Source organism: Sinocyclocheilus grahami, unplaced genomic scaffold (assembly GCF_001515645.1).
Source record: "Sinocyclocheilus grahami isolate Dianchi unplaced genomic scaffold, SAMN03320097.WGS_v1.1 scaffold1136.1, whole genome shotgun sequence".
Lineage (NCBI taxonomy): Eukaryota > Metazoa > Chordata > Actinopteri > Cypriniformes > Cyprinidae > Sinocyclocheilus > Sinocyclocheilus grahami.
In genome coordinates, this window is record NW_015506315.1 from 157,051 (window position 1) to 172,826 (window position 15,776).

At 36.5% G+C, this 15,776-nt stretch overlaps 1 protein-coding gene across 2 annotated transcripts in view; it reads right to left on the reverse strand.

Annotated features, from left to right (window-relative positions):
- Positions 1-888: 888 nt before the first annotated feature.
- Positions 889-15,776, reverse strand: part of LOC107567247 (GEM-interacting protein) — a 29,772-nt gene continuing 14,884 nt past the window's right edge. For both annotated transcript variants that reach the window (XM_016252891.1, XM_016252890.1), the window contains 15 exons: positions 13,643-13,750; positions 13,477-13,557; positions 13,232-13,393; positions 11,970-12,107; positions 11,538-11,728; positions 10,466-10,572; positions 10,316-10,378; positions 10,148-10,237; positions 9,903-10,063; positions 7,825-8,001; positions 6,485-6,622; positions 5,968-6,170; positions 4,653-4,980; positions 2,092-2,194; positions 889-1,764 (listed from right to left, as the gene is read on the reverse strand). In XM_016252891.1, coding sequence (XP_016108377.1) covers positions 1,190-1,764; positions 2,092-2,194; positions 4,653-4,980; positions 5,968-6,170; positions 6,485-6,622; positions 7,825-8,001; positions 9,903-10,063; positions 10,148-10,237; positions 10,316-10,378; positions 10,466-10,572; positions 11,538-11,728; positions 11,970-12,107; positions 13,232-13,393; positions 13,477-13,557; positions 13,643-13,750 — 2,625 coding nt within the window. In that variant the 3' untranslated portion in view covers positions 889-1,189. The remainder of the gene's footprint in view (positions 1,765-2,091; positions 2,195-4,652; positions 4,981-5,967; positions 6,171-6,484; positions 6,623-7,824; positions 8,002-9,902; positions 10,064-10,147; positions 10,238-10,315; positions 10,379-10,465; positions 10,573-11,537; positions 11,729-11,969; positions 12,108-13,231; positions 13,394-13,476; positions 13,558-13,642; positions 13,751-15,776) is intronic.

Here is a 15,776-nt window from a genome sequence, read left to right on the forward strand (position 1 = left end):
TTTACTCTAAAATTGGTATAAAATTATAGCTTTATGTCTAAATAAGTTATGTTCCAAATTTGAAGTTGATATGAAACAAATTGAGGTTCCTGTGAGATTTTATTTAGGGTGTTATACCACAAACAGCCACCGGGTGCCATCCAAACTCCATTGAATTTTTTTTAATGCATTTTTCTGTCACAAATGTCTAGATTTCTCTGTCAGTAACCACCAAATATGGAATCCTGAGACTCAGACCTTTCCAATGATATGTTTTTTGTCAAGATTATAAAAAGTTTTGATTTTAAAAGACCGTAATTCATTTTGTAATATGACACTGCCCACTAAGGGGGAGGAGACCGCCAAAAGATTTTAAAGTTCCATTTCCATGGTAAGGCAATGTCTGATTTCGAAATGGTTTTCACAGGATGAATCTTGGGCTTCTAAGCTTTCAAATGATGTATGATTTATGATGATTACTAAAAGATTTGATAGAGACAAAAGACAACAAAAAATAGAGCGCCAAACGTCCCACAGGTGGGACGGTGACAGTTTAAACGAATTAAATAAAGACTGTTGAGGCGAATTTCACTATTTCACTGAGGCGATATGCAAGAACTTGAATTCATTGAACTTGAATTTATGAAAATTTTAACTACTAGGCTAACTAATTTCCAACTTTAAAACTAAAGATCTGTTAAACATGATTTAATTGATCATTTTAGTGGCGTTCTAAAGTTATTACAGAGTAGACCAAATCTGACTAAACATGAATTAGCCTATTATTATTAGTATTATTATTATTGAGATTTATAAAATATAAAAATGCTGGAAACAGACATTGGTTAAGGATGTAAATACACTAAAAATAGTGTGGTTTGAAAGAATCTGAAAACAGCAAGTAGCCAGTTTTTTGTTTTGTTTCCATATATTGCATATCCCAAAGGAGTCATGATTTAGCATCAAACATCTATACAAGACAGGCTGTCTATGCATCTCAAATATACACAGGTCAATTTTGTGCCAAATTTCTAGTGAGAATGTAAACTACCATCTGTACCATAGGCTTACGTCATGTGCCACAAAGCAGGAAAACTACAAATGTGCAGTTCATACTAAAAATACTTTAAAGCCCGAAATGGGATGCATTTCAGTGAATTTAAGGAACCCCAGAAATTAAGTAAACATTTTAGTTCAGTTTCAATCACTGTCAAACAAAATGGAGCAGCTCGCCCTTCCCTGAATCACTGCGTTTTAGCTTCAGTCCGGACAGAACTTTTTGGGTCGTTTTCTCCTCCGTCGGACGTCTCCTCAAGGATCGGATCAGGCGCTCTCTCCCCCCCAGGGTGTTGTTTGATTGGTTGGAATTTCGTTTTCCCATTTGTCCCACATGTTCTTTGAACGAAGAAGCTACTGCTTTAACCCCCTCATCCGATACAGTTCTTTTTACCCCTGCATGAGGTGCAGTCTCAGAGGTGTATGCAGTCTTATTCTGCGGGATGGGGGTCTCATCTAGTAGGCAGTGAGTTTTCATTGGGGTCTGGGGCTCAGGAGAGGAGCTGCGACTGCTGTCTGTGCTTCTTGAAACAACTCCTTCCCTGCTCCCAGAATTATCCTCGTCCCATGACTGAGAGCCTGCTTTGCATAATTGCGCTCCTGCTGAACCCTGTCTGTGGTACTTCACTGGCTGCCTGCTGAAGTGAGCCCTCGACTGAGTTTGTAAGTGACTTTCTGTAGCCTGCTCCAAATGCACCTGAGGAGATGCTGTCACCCTCATAGCCAGGACTAGAAGAGATACAGAACAAAACCAGACATTAACAACAGTATCATAGAACAAAAGTTTACATTTGATTAGTTTCTCTTTTCTAATTAAAGATTATAAGCAAGAGAAATGTTTGAGAAATGTCTTTAATCTCTTCGCACATTTAGACAAAAAGCATTTATTTGAGCATCTTATAGTAGTCAAACGTTTGACTGAAATAGCTTTGCTTATGACAACAGGAAATGACAACAGGAAGAAAATTACTGGCAATGGCACAAAAACACAGAGCAAATAGTTTGCGCAAGCAGCAAGCTGATATTGAAGGTCAATGTCTTTTAAAGCCCGCCTACCTGCTCTCTCATTGGCTTCTGGGCTCAGCTGGTCCATTGCTTCATTGGATGATGACTTGTCAGAAATATAACCCTCACTTGAATCTCTCTTGATAGTGCGATTCTGTTAAAATGATAAAAATTCTGAATATAAGTTGACTTGAGAGCCAATAAGGCAGAAGGATCATTTTGATTTTTAAATTGCTATATTATAATATTTTAGTATTATTTTGTAAATAAAGTGTCAGTGAATTTCAATTAAGATTTATAATGTAAACTTGTTACATACATTATCGTTTAAAACTTTGGGGTCAGTAAGATCTTTTTAAAGTCACTTTTATTCAGAAAGGATGTATTTAATTCATCAAAAGTGACTGTAAAGAGACGTATAATGTTACAAAAGATTTCTATTTCAAATAAATGCTGTTCTTTTGAGTTTTCTATTCATTGAAGAATCAAAGAATTTAACAAATAAATCATGGTTTCCACAAAAATATTAAGCAGCACAACTGTTTTCAACACTGATAATAATAAGAAATGTTTCTTGAGCAGTAAATCAGCATATTAGAGTGATTTCTGAAAGATCATGTGACACTGAAGACTGGAGTAATGATGCTGAAAATTCAGCTTTGCGTCACAAGAATAAATTATATTTTTAAACATAATAGAGAACAGTAATTTTAAACTGTAATATTTAAAATTTGACTGTTTTTACTGTATTTTTAATCAAATAAATGCCGATTTGGTGAAGATAAGAGACTTTTCAGGTTGTTTTTTTATAGTATTGTACTTGTTTATGCCAGTTTTATAGCAATAAAATTTATTGGTAACATTTTACAATAAGGTTCCATTAGTTAATGTATTAACTAACATGAACAAACAATGAACAATACATTTATTACAGTATTTATTAATCTTTGTTAATGTTAGTCAATGAAAACACAGTTGTTCATTGTTAGTTCATGTTAATTCACTGTGCATTAACTAATGTTATTACACGGCTCTGTGGAATACTTGATTCTGATTGGTCAATCGCGCCATCCTAGATATGTTATGTTATTCCCAGATAACAACCGCCAATTTGAATAACACACTGCTCATCCGGGTACTACGAGTTATCTTGACCGGTACTACTTATATGCTTAACGAGTCACTCCGCTATCGTTGACTGTCTGTCTGGTGCCATCTTGTGACTGAAAACACTTAACCACCGCGTGTTACAACGGAAGACTTCAGCATTAATTTTAACATATATGGTAAAAACAAATATTTTTAGCCGTGTAATAAGCGGGATAATGTACAACAATGAACAATACATTTATTACAGTATTTATTAATCTTTGTTAATGTTAGTCAATGAAAACACAGTTGTTCATTGTTAGTTCATGTTAATTCACTGTGCATTAACTAATGTTATTACACGGCTCTGTGGAATACTTGATTCTGATTGGTCAATCGCGCCATCCTAGATATGTTATGTTATTCCCAGATAACAACCGCCAATTTGAATAACACACTGCTCATCCGGGTACTACGAGTTATCTTGACCGGTACTACTTATATGCTTAACGAGTCACTCCGCTATCGTTGACTGTCTGTCTGGTGCCATCTTGTGACTGAAAACACTTAACCACCGCGTGTTACAACGGAAGACTTCAGCATTAATTTTAACATATATGGTAAAAACAAATATTTTTAGCCGTGTAATAAGCGGGATAATGTACATCTAGCCAGTTGTTATCTCAGAATAAACCCCTTCAGGCTGATACAAGACCCTGACGCGAATCACCATGTCGGGGTTTATTCTGAGATAACAACCGGCTGGATGTACATTATCCCTTACTTAACAAGCACAACTATTGATTTTAATAATGCATTAGTAAATGCTGGAATTGACATTAACTAAGATTAATAAATGCTGTAGAAGTATTGTTCTTGCTTAGTTCATGTTAACTAAAATAGTTAACTAGTGTTAACTAACGAACCTTATTGTAAAGTGTTACCAATTTATTATACTATTATATATCTGCCGATCAGTGTTGGCAATTTTAAATATGCTGGTTCAGTTCTATGGTATTTGTGAGAGACTATTTGCAGCTAACTACTAAACAATCCTAACGTGTGGAAAACTTGGACCTTCTGAACTTTTGTTTTGGTTCTTGCTAATGAGAAATTCTTATATGGTTAAACTGCTCCAGATAGAGGAGACTAGTCTAATAGCATAACTATTAGCATCCTCCAGGATTTCCTGTAGTAAACAACTCGGTGAGGAGCTAAAGCAGAGTGCAACAGGGGTAAGGCTCTAACATAAGCACAAGCACACATGCAAGCAAAAGTAATCTTCACAGAACAAGCGTTTAATCCCTCCAGGCCTTTCCACAGGCACGGCGGGACAATTAAGGGCCAAGCGGTGCAAGAGAGGCTCAAGCAGATCAAGATGAACTCTGTCGCCTGCATGAGCACGTCCACCTGAGGTGAGCTTTTAGCATCGTCATGACAACAGACAGCTTAAAGCACGGCCTGTGTTTATTTGATTTGGTGTGGAGCTGCTGATTGTGTGATGTCGAGTTCTTATTGCCTACCTCCAGTGAGTGTGGACGTTCCCTGGCTGAGGCTTCAGGGTCCTGAGAGGAACTGCTGACAGGAGACAAGGGACATGAGGCTCTGGGAGGGGTGTCTGGGAGGGGGGCCGTGGGAGGCGGTGGAGGAGGCGTGCTGGATCTTGTTGCGGGACCAAATACGTGGTCATAGTGTGAGATCATGAACTCCACGAGAAGAGCCTGATAGCTGGTTTCCAGTAGAGCGATCATCGACACGTCTCCTGACACTAGGGGCCGCAGGAGAGTGGGGCCAAACACAATGCCCAGGTTTCCTGGAGACATCTTGTTGTCTTCAAAATGTTCTGCAACCCTGAAGAGAAGAAAGTGATGGATTAGTAGCAAACTCTATTATTTAGATGAATGACAACTTTAAAGTTTTTTTCCAAAACCTAGGTCACACAGTGAGCACAATTACATTTTTCGTGGGCAAAACTGTGGATCATTTTCGATGGCTTTGGCACTACATTTGGCATTCAGTAACGACTAATAAATGACATTAATTATTTTCTCACTATAGGTACTTACGGGCCAATTTGAACATGTTTGCATACTCTTTTTGACCTAACATACTGTAGTACAAAAATGTGCTATGAGTAATACCATATTGAAAAATATTCTAAATCTAAAAAATGAAATACTGTCAAAGCAATTACAAGTAGCTGAACTAGTGTTATTTTAGTATAATTGAGATACTATTATAATTTTTATTCATATTTTGAATTAGTTTTTATTTGTAAATTTTATGTTTTCATTTTAATTTTAGTTAAACTTTTAGTTATTTTGCTGTGTTTTTGTCATTTTTTTTAATGTCTATATAGTGTTTATTAATTTTTATTTTGGTTTTAGTTTTAGTTATTTTAGGTAAACTAAACAAAAATGAGAAATGTTGCTTTGGCAACTAGCCAAAGCTTTTTTTTTTTTTTTTTAATGGTTTCCATTTTAGATAACGACAATAACTCTGAGCTGAACACCTAAACAGGTGAAAGTCTTTCCATTTCATTACCATCTATACTGCAGTGGAAACTTAGGAATGATGTTGCACTGTAATGTAAACATGGACCATGTAACATATACTGCAGTGGATTCTAAGAGAGGAGAAATTTTACTGAAGAAAGCATTTTATAATTAGTGTTTAAGTGCTCTTTAGGTCATTGTTTTATGACTGACAAAGTTTGCTGGGTGACAATCTTTGCTAGTGTTCAGAAGAATGAGCTGATTTGAGACACACATTAAGTATTTTGCTAATTTTAGTGCAATTTTAGAAAACACTGTAATGTGATTTCACACAGTATGGTACCTGGTCAAGTGGGCTATCATGTGCTGCACTGCGTTGTAGTTACACAAAGGCAGTCGTCCGATGAGCTCTCTGAGTTTGACCACAATACTCTCCACAATCCCAGCAGTCTCGGCAACATGGTCCTTTTCACTAAGCCTCTGAATCTCCTTACCCACATTGATGAAGTTGTTGTAAAGGTCAAAGGTGAGTAAAGGCTCTGGAAGCTGTGAAAGAGGAAGACTGGGTGTTACGTTATATGTTTTAAGCAGGGTCGTATCCACAATAGACACTGAGGGATACAATCAACCCCCCAAGGCCCCAAAATAGAAATGGCCAAATTGTCCCCCCCAACATGTGAAATTCTTCATGCTGCTCAGCTGCACTGCATTACATACCCCTCTGTTTGTTGTTGATATAACAGTAAGTTTTGAAAGTTAAAATTCAGGCTGCTCTGCAGTCTAACAGCGCTAATGATTACTTGACTTACTTTACTTCAATTTTACGTTTTTTTTAATGTGTGTGTGTGTGTGTGTTTTACCTCTTTGAAGAAATGCTTGAGTACGGAGGTTATGTCATGCGGTGAGAGGTCACCAAGGTCAACTTGGTCTTTCTGGATTTCAAAGGCCTGACATAACTTCAGAATGCGAGGTTTGGATCCACTGATTCTGTAAACTCCCTAGATATAGAGAAAAGAACAAGAGATCGATGACAATTAGGTTATTTCATTTTCTTAAAGTTTGAGTGGTCTTTGCCCACGCAACATTTGCTGGTATGGTGCTAGTGTGTATGATGTAGTTACTTAGATATTCTTCTGAGAGGCCTTCAACTGCTCTGCACACTACACAACTTTTAAAATCATTACAGATTTTAAAGCACTAGGTGACTTTGTGAATGGTTACAGAGAAAAACTGGGAATCATAAGCTAAATGACCAAGGATCACCAAGTCTTTCCGACCACGACAAACATGTCACAGGAGACGCATGACAAATAAAAAAACAAGTTGTTGGAAAATCTGCACAAAATATCAAACATGTTTGATATCCTTCATTGGACTAAATCATAGTATGAACCAAAAAAAATCAAAGAGTGTGTGTCCATCAGAAACAATGTGATTTTCTGTGAAATCTGTCAACTCCAACTAACCAAAACCTGCAGACTGACTCTGACTTTCGGCAACTAGCATTGACTCATCTAGACTGCAAATCGGGGTAAAAATCTATGCATTGTAGTTGTAGTTGTGTATGTTCTCTATGATATTCTGGTCTGTAGATTTGGCTCGGGGGTCTTCAGTGCAAGTCTATGGTATTTGTAGCCTGTTTTATCATTTGCAAAGTGAAAACTGTAAATATAATTCCTTAAAGTAACAGCTCATCCCTCCACAACAAGTCACATGATTAGAAGTGCCCTCCATATCTGCAGCAAATATAGTCAAATTAAAAATCACTAGTTGCCTAAAGTTCCGAAGTTGCCGAAAATTCAGCCGAAATGCATCCTATAGATCTTAATGTGATATTATTATTATTATTATTATTTTTATTTGACCTCATGATCTTTAATCAGAATGTCATAACTGGACCTTCTGGTGAAAATGACTCCCAGGTGACATATGCAGGACTTCTCCAATCATTTAGACCTCTTAAACCCGCCCCTGCTACGGCCATATCTCAACATTTAATCAAAAACCAATGCACAGATCCAAGTCCTGTCCTACATTTACAATCAGATCTTTTTCGATAATCTGATACATATCAATACAATACAATTGTGTGCATAACAATACGGAAGAAAATATCTGTTGGTACTTCCATTTCATTGCGACTTTATCAAGCACCATCATCTCTTCACAACATTATAATATCCATGTACTGAGTTCCTACCTGGACTCCGAGAGCCCTGCTCTCAATCTCTTCAGTACAGCGCAGGACAACGAAGGGCACAGAGTCTTGGCTCTCTCTGGGCAGAAGGGAGATCTCCATCCCAAAGATGAAACCTCTCCTGTGCTCACACTCCATCTGGCACACCTCCAGGCACTTCCTGTGGACTGCAAGGCCACACTGGCAAGAGAAGAGCAGCTGTCAGTCTGCCATGTTCTGACCAGTGCACAGTGAGATAAGGAATGGCTCTTTTCTTTTATTAACTAGTCAGTCATATCCAGCTACTTACAGTACATCACCAGAAGTAAACTGAGGTTACATCTCTTAACAATATAGCACAATATTCGGGTTCACCAAAAAAAAAAAGTATGTTTGTTTATTAATTTTTTAACGCCATGTTAGCATCAAGGATTTTTACATGGCAAACAAAAGGTCAGCATCATAATCCATAGAATTTAAAATTAGTATATGTGACCCTGGACCACAAAACCAGTCATAAGGGTCAATTTTTCGAAATTGAGATTTATACATAATCTGAAAGCTGAATAAATAAGCTTTCCATTGATGTATGGTTTGTTAGGATAGGACAATATTTGGTCGAGATACAACTATTTGAAAATCTGGAATCTGAGGGTGCAAAAAAATCTAAATATTGAGAAAATCGCCTTTAAAGTTGTCCAAATGAAGCTCTTAGCAATGCATATTACTAATAAAAAATTAAGTTTTAATATATTTACAGTAGGAAATTTACAAAATATCTTCATGGAACATGATCTTTACTTAATATCCTAATGATTTTTGTCATAAAAGAAAAATTTATAATTTTGACCCATACAATGTATTTTTGGCTATTGCAACAAATATACCCCAGCAGCTTAAGACTGGTTTTGTGGTCCAGGCTCACATATAAAACATTTTAACTTGGCGTAAGACAAAAAAATCTAAAATTGTGATACATTACAAAATATTTCATTTAAACGTGATTCTGAATAAAAACCTTTCTGGCAGTATTATAAAGATTACAGTCCAACAGGATATCACCTTTATTTTCTCCACAGTAAAACAAGTTTTAAGGATAAAGTATAAACCTTTCACAACAGACCTACCATTAGTTCTGATATTATTTGATTTGATTCTGTAGAAACTTCAAGATTTCATATTCAGTTTCAAATATAATAAAAAATTTTTTGCCTAATCTACCCATAATAAAAAAAACATTGTTTAGCAATCATACACTTTGAAAAACAAATATTTTTGTGTGTATATATATATATATATATATATATATATATATATATATATATATATATATATATATATATATATATATGAGTATATAGCAATGAACTCCAAATATATTGTATTTTATAATAGTAATCAATGACTTACAATCTATCTATATTCCAATCTATATTGTACTGTAGTTTCATTTCTAAAAAAGGAAGATTTTAGCATTCTTTAAAAAAATACTTTAATATACTTAAGTGCAAACTGAATCTAATGGTTTCAGACTTAACTGTATGTTATTTACAATTAAATCAAATCATATTTTTTATTTTTAATGTATATTGTAAACTATCATTTTTGTTACATGCAATTAGTTAAACTTAAGAGTATTTTTTTTCTACCCAGTTAAGTAGGATTTAGGTACATCTTTATATGTAAATTCACAATTACATCTATTGTCGGTTTTACTTTATTTTGATGGTCCCTTTAACATATTCTGTTGACTAAAAGTAATGCTGCACCTACATGTCTACTAACTCTCATTAGAGTATTAGTAGAGTATTAGTAGACTGGTAGGGTTAGGGTTAGAATAAGTTGACATGTACTTGCAAAGTTACTTATAGTCAGTAGAATGTCTGTTGGGAGACCATGACAATAAAGAGTTAGCAGATATTAAGCAAACAGTCTACTAATACTCTGATGAGAGTTAGTAGACATGTAGGTGCAACATTACTTATTGTCAACAGATTGTTAAAAAGGGACCACTGTCTTTGAAATATGGTTAAAGTGTACTGCCTTCAATTCACTGCTTAGATCTCTAACCAAAAAGCTACGCACGCTTCTCTGACACTCACCTCTTCGCACTCGATCCCGTTGACCAGGATGTAATTGTCACATTGCTTACACTTGACCATCTTGCTCTTCATTTTTTTCAGTCTGTGGGTCAGTGCGGCACGTGACGCATATCGGGGTTTGGATGTCATTCCATTGCTATCAGACAAACCCTCTTCGCTCTCTGCACACACATGAAGAAGAGTCAACAACTGCACTGTCAGCCGTAAAAATGCAGAAAGTGTAAGTGATGAAAAGTGTCTCACACCTGCTTCTTGCAGAGTGTCTTTCTCATCAAGATCATCTGAAGACATGGTTCCCGTGGAGGAGGCCTTGGGAAGCTTACGGTTCCCGTGAGCTTCAGAGAGGAGACATATTACTAATCTATGTACAGATGGGACGGTTACTTCAGAAGTTCATAACAGGTTTTCCCTACCTGGACTGGACAGTGATTCAAGACTTCCTCCGGTGCTGTCTCTGTCACTGTGGCCGGGACGTCCTGTACATCAACAAATCACATAAAAATGTTCAAGTGCAATTCATCTGGATGAGTTACATGTAAGAAAATGCGTGAGAGGAGACATACGTCCATCTGCTAAACTGCTGCTGTGTTTCAGTTCCTCTGGTAGCGCATATGAATCGTGTTGGTAACTTGGAGCAGCGCTTTGTTTACGTCGACCTGTTGGTGAGGATCTGTGAAATTAAAGGGATAAACAGCTGTTTAATGGATATACCAAAATCCAACTCAAATGATGTGGTTGCATTTGAAGTGAGCTTTAGTCGACTGAGATTACAGGCAATCCAGTTCTGTGCACAATAAGCTTCAGTGGGCTTTAGCAACTGATTCATGCAGCTGAAGAACATGAAGCTGATATCTGTTACAATGAAAAACCTAGCAAATCTCAAAAAGAACGAAAAGACAAAACGCAAACAGAAAAACAAGTGTATGTTTCCATGTTAATGCATACTACTAGCTGTGTGATAAGAATAAGTTAGATAGGACTTAAATAAAACGCGTTTTTTGGACATCTACGATGAAAAAATTTAAGTACCTTGGAATTTACGCAGGAATATTTTTTGATTTCTCAAACTCTTGCCTTCAATTATACTATATTACTACATAGTATCATATACTAATTTTGCTATATACACACACACACACACACACACACACACTATTCAAAAGTTTGTGGACAGTAAGAGTTTTTCATTATTTGAATAAAAATACAGTAAAAACTGTGTCATTGTGAAATATTATTACAATTTAAAATAACTGTTTTCTAATTAAATATATTTTAAAATGTAATTTATTCCTGTGATGCAAAGCTGAATTTTCAGCATCATTACTCCAGTCTTCAGTGTCACACGATCCTTCAGAAATCATGCTAATATGCTGATTTAATGCTCAAGACACATTTCTTATTATCAGTATCTAAAGGAGTTGTGCTACTTAATACTTTTGTGGAAAATATTGCAATTTTTGACGAAGAGAACGTTCAAAAGAAGAACAACATTTCAAATGGAATCTTCTGTTTCTGTTTATTTACAGTCCATTTTGATTAATTTAACTCGTCTTTTCTTAATGTAAGCATTAGTTGCTTAAAAAAAAAATTCTACTGACTTCCTGCAACTTCTAAGTTAGTCTTGTGTGTCCTCACCTCTTGTTTTGAGGCATGAACTCCTGAAATGTGAAGTTCTGGAGAGGCGGTTCGGCCAGGTGCTTTCCCAGGATGTATTGCAGGTAGGGTTCACCTGGTTCACAGGGCCTGCAGGTCAGCTCTAAGTTCTGGTAGCCCAGAGGAACCTGCTCAGTCTGCTGCCGCTGGTAATAAAACATGTTCACCGTTGCCTGACAGAGGAATAAGACAGACGACTTTAATCAAGAATCCATGGATGAATGTAAATAATGCAAACTTTCCTGTACAAAAGTTGTTCACAATGCAGTTGCTACAGTGTTTTCGTGGTTGCTAGGGTATTCTGAGTGTAAACCAAAAGAGCCCACTCCCTATAATATTTCGGCCTCTAGATAAGGCAGTCTTGTATATTGATGGTTACTTGTCTTATTAAGGTGCCTCTAAAAGTGAACCAACCTCTTTTAGCACAGTGTCTCCTTGACAGATGAGCTTGCGAATGTGGACGATGATTTTGCGTTTCACCTTCTCCAGCTCTTTCTGATGGTTGTTTGCTTCACACACACACTGCCTGTACAGTATCTCAGTCTCTGTAACCTGCACAGTAGCAAAGCACAGTGATGAATATCATAGTGAAGAAATGATAATTGGCATAACACATATTTATATGTTAATAAATAATCCTAAATAGTCTCACTGAAATGATTAGGTTACATTTCAAATACATTGATTAGAATAATATTTTTTCTAACAATTTTCTTCAGAAGTATCATTTTTATTCATTAAGGCATATTATAATCTCACATAAATATTTTGTGCACAGTATGTTTGCTTGAAATTGTCTTGATGTCACTTAAATTGCAGTTTTTGAAGCGAGTGGGTCTCAAGTTCAAAATAAAGAATTTTAAAAAAGTTAAAGTCAACATTATCTACTTTAAATTTATTTTTTAAAACTAAGTACTTCCGAAAAATAAAATTATTTTTCTTATGTCCGCAAAATTTCTGTCAACTATGTTACTAACCGAACAACCCCCATAAACTAAAATATATGGATATCTGCAAAAAATGTATTATTATTTATAATTTTTTTAATTTGTTTAAAAAGATCACTGTACATATGATGGAACAGACAAAATGGCCTTTAAATATATGTGCTACTTGCACTTAATCAGAGTGTGTAGTGGCATACAGTTTATCTTTAACAGTTGACCAGGTTAAACATCCTTTTCCTTGTAATATCAAGATGGTGTTTCATGATTAAAGGGAGAGTTCACCCAAAAAAATGAAAATTCTGCCATCATTTACTCACCCTCAAGTTGTTCAGAACCTGTATGAGTTTCTATCTGCTGCTGAACACGAAATTTGAAGAACGTGAGCAGCCAAACATTTTCTGGTCCCCATTGACTTCTATAATAGTTTTTTCCATACTATGGATGTCAGTGGGGACCAGCACAATTTTGGTTACCAACGTTCTTCAAAATATCTTCTTTTGTATTCAACAGAAGTAAAAACTCATACAGGGTTGGAACAAGTTGAGGGCGAGTAAATGATGGCAGAATTTTAATTTTTGGGTAAACTATCCCTTTAAGCTTGGCAACTAGCAGATATGTTATACCGATGAAATATATAAACCGAGACAATAATTTTATCGAGAAAGCCTATTGTGTTTGTACTTTTGTGTTGATGTGAAATGATAGAACGAGCCATATACTCGAGATGACCTTAGCTTGGGCGTCATCTCTGGACTTCCTCCTCCTATCCAGGGTCTTGTAACCCCCCGTGTCCTCTTCAGCTTTGGCCGTCATGGCTTTGGCCTTCTCCAGCTCCTCACAGCGCTGCAGGTATTGCTGTCTTGCTCTCTTCAGCGCAGACACAGCATCATTCTGATGCATATAACATTATCAGTCACATTACTGCAAAAGCTGACCACAACAAATACACATCAAACTCAGCAGTATGAACTGACCATCCTCTTCTGTTCTTTTGACCACTGCTCTTTGAATTCCCGTCGCCACTTGTCGATTTCATTCTTCTTGGCCGAGAGAGCCTGTGGGATAGATAGTCCGCAAGTTACATATTATGTTTCAGATTTCTTGTATTTCTTGTAAACATTGTTCAGATGGATGGAGCACCTGGTAGCAGCGCTGTTGAATGAGTTCAGCCGTTTGTTTGGCTGATGTGCTGCTTTTCAGATCATGTTCCAGCACCTGTGTGTAGATGCTCTGCAGAGGCATCATGTCCTGTGGAATGCGTCCAAACACATGCATTAAGGCTGACAGCAAACAACATTGTTCCTCATGCTACAGGACAACAGAACAACTACATTAAGGTGTTTGTTCAGGGACACCAGGGTGTTATTAAATTGTATTTTTATCTTTTTTGTTACATGAAAGTCACATTAAAGTCTTTTTAATTTCGATTTCTTTCATTCTTTCTTTCTTTACCATTCCTTCATCATTTATTTTTGCAACTTTTATGTATATAAGTTTTTCTATTTTTATATACATTAAAACCTAATTTATTCCTGTGATGCAAAGCTGAATTTTCAGCATCATTACTCCAGTCTTCAGTGTCACATGATCCTTCAGAAATCTTTCTAATATGCTAATTTATTATCAGTGCTGGAAACTGTTGTGCTGCCAAATATTTTTTTGGAACCTGTGATACTTGTTTTCAGGATTCTTTGATGAATAAAAAGTTAAAAAGAAGAGCATTTATTTAAAATAGAAATCTTTTCTAAGATATCGCAGTTTCCAAAAAAACATTTGGCAGCAGAACTGTTGCCAACATTGATAATTCTAATAATAAATGAGCATATTAGAATGATTTCTGAAGGATCATGTGACACTTTAGACTGGAGTTATAGCTGATGGAAATTCAGCTTTGCATCACAGAAATAAATTATATTTTAAAGGATATTAAAATAGAAACCATTATTTTATATTGTAATAACATTTTGCAAGATTACTGTTCTTTTCTGTATTTTTGATCAATTAATGATGACTTTATTAGGAGATTAATTTTCTCCTTTTTTTTTTTTTTTACCAAAGAGACAATAATGTCAGTAAAGTACTTGGAATAAATTAAATATGAGGTGAAGAAATTTATGTAAATTTCAATTGTTTCGTATTACAAGTTTTCTGAAATGTTATGTTTAAATAAGCAAATGAAGCATTATGTTACGTATCCGGTCCATGAACTTCCGTCTGCTAGCCATCAGAGGTCACCCTTTCCATTTTCATTGACTCTCACACTACACACTGTTGCATATCACCCCGGAATACATATCCCATCATTCATTGCACTGATTGCACACAGCACTGATTGCACACAGCTGTTTCATATCATGCACTCACTATTTAACACTCCATCTCACTCCTTCTAACTGCCGAGTATTGTTTAGCGTGTATCGTTTTGATAGCTACTCTACAGAGCCCTCGTTAGCTTCCTAGCCTAGCCTAGCCTAGTCTAGTCTGTTTTCTCGGTTTCTGATCTTTGCCTGTTTTCCTGGATTTATCCCTTTAGTCTTGCCCTTTTGATTCTGTTCGCCGTTTGTTGACCTTCGCTAGCCCTAGGATTATTCTTGTGTCTTGCCCGCCATATTCCTGTTTGCCATTGTTCGACCCTGCCTGTGTTTCTGACCTCTCTGCTTTAATAAAGCTTGCACATGGATCCGCATGTCTCATGTCTTGTCAGCCCCGTAACAGAATACTCGGCCACACAAGGATCCAGCAGCTTCTCGGATGGACATTGGACAGGTATGGATACAGGAAGAATATTGTTAACCCTTAGACAGGGCACACGATCGCTGGAGGGCTATATTCAAGAATATTTAGCAATCCCTCATTATTCAGATCTGCCGGACTGTGTTTTGATAGACTTTTTCTATGAAGACATTAATCAACCGTTAAAATCCAAACTCATTCACGAGGGTCCACGTTCATCTTTAAGTCAGTGTATGGACTATGCTTTGTTGACGGTTGATTCAGCGTTCACTGTGGGTATCGTAGAGGAACGCGACCCCGCACTCACTCATGTAATGGCGGCCACACTAGAGCATGCTCACAAAATGGCGGCGACTTCATTATTATGAGTCTAGTCTAGTCACGGTTCATTATTATGAGTCTAGTCTAGTCACAGTTGATCGTCCTGAGTCGAGTCTAGTCACAGTTGATCGTCCTGGGTCGAATCTAGTCACAGTTGATCGTCATGAGTCTAGTCAGGTCACAGCTGATCTTCCTGAGTCGAGTCTAGTCACAGTTGATC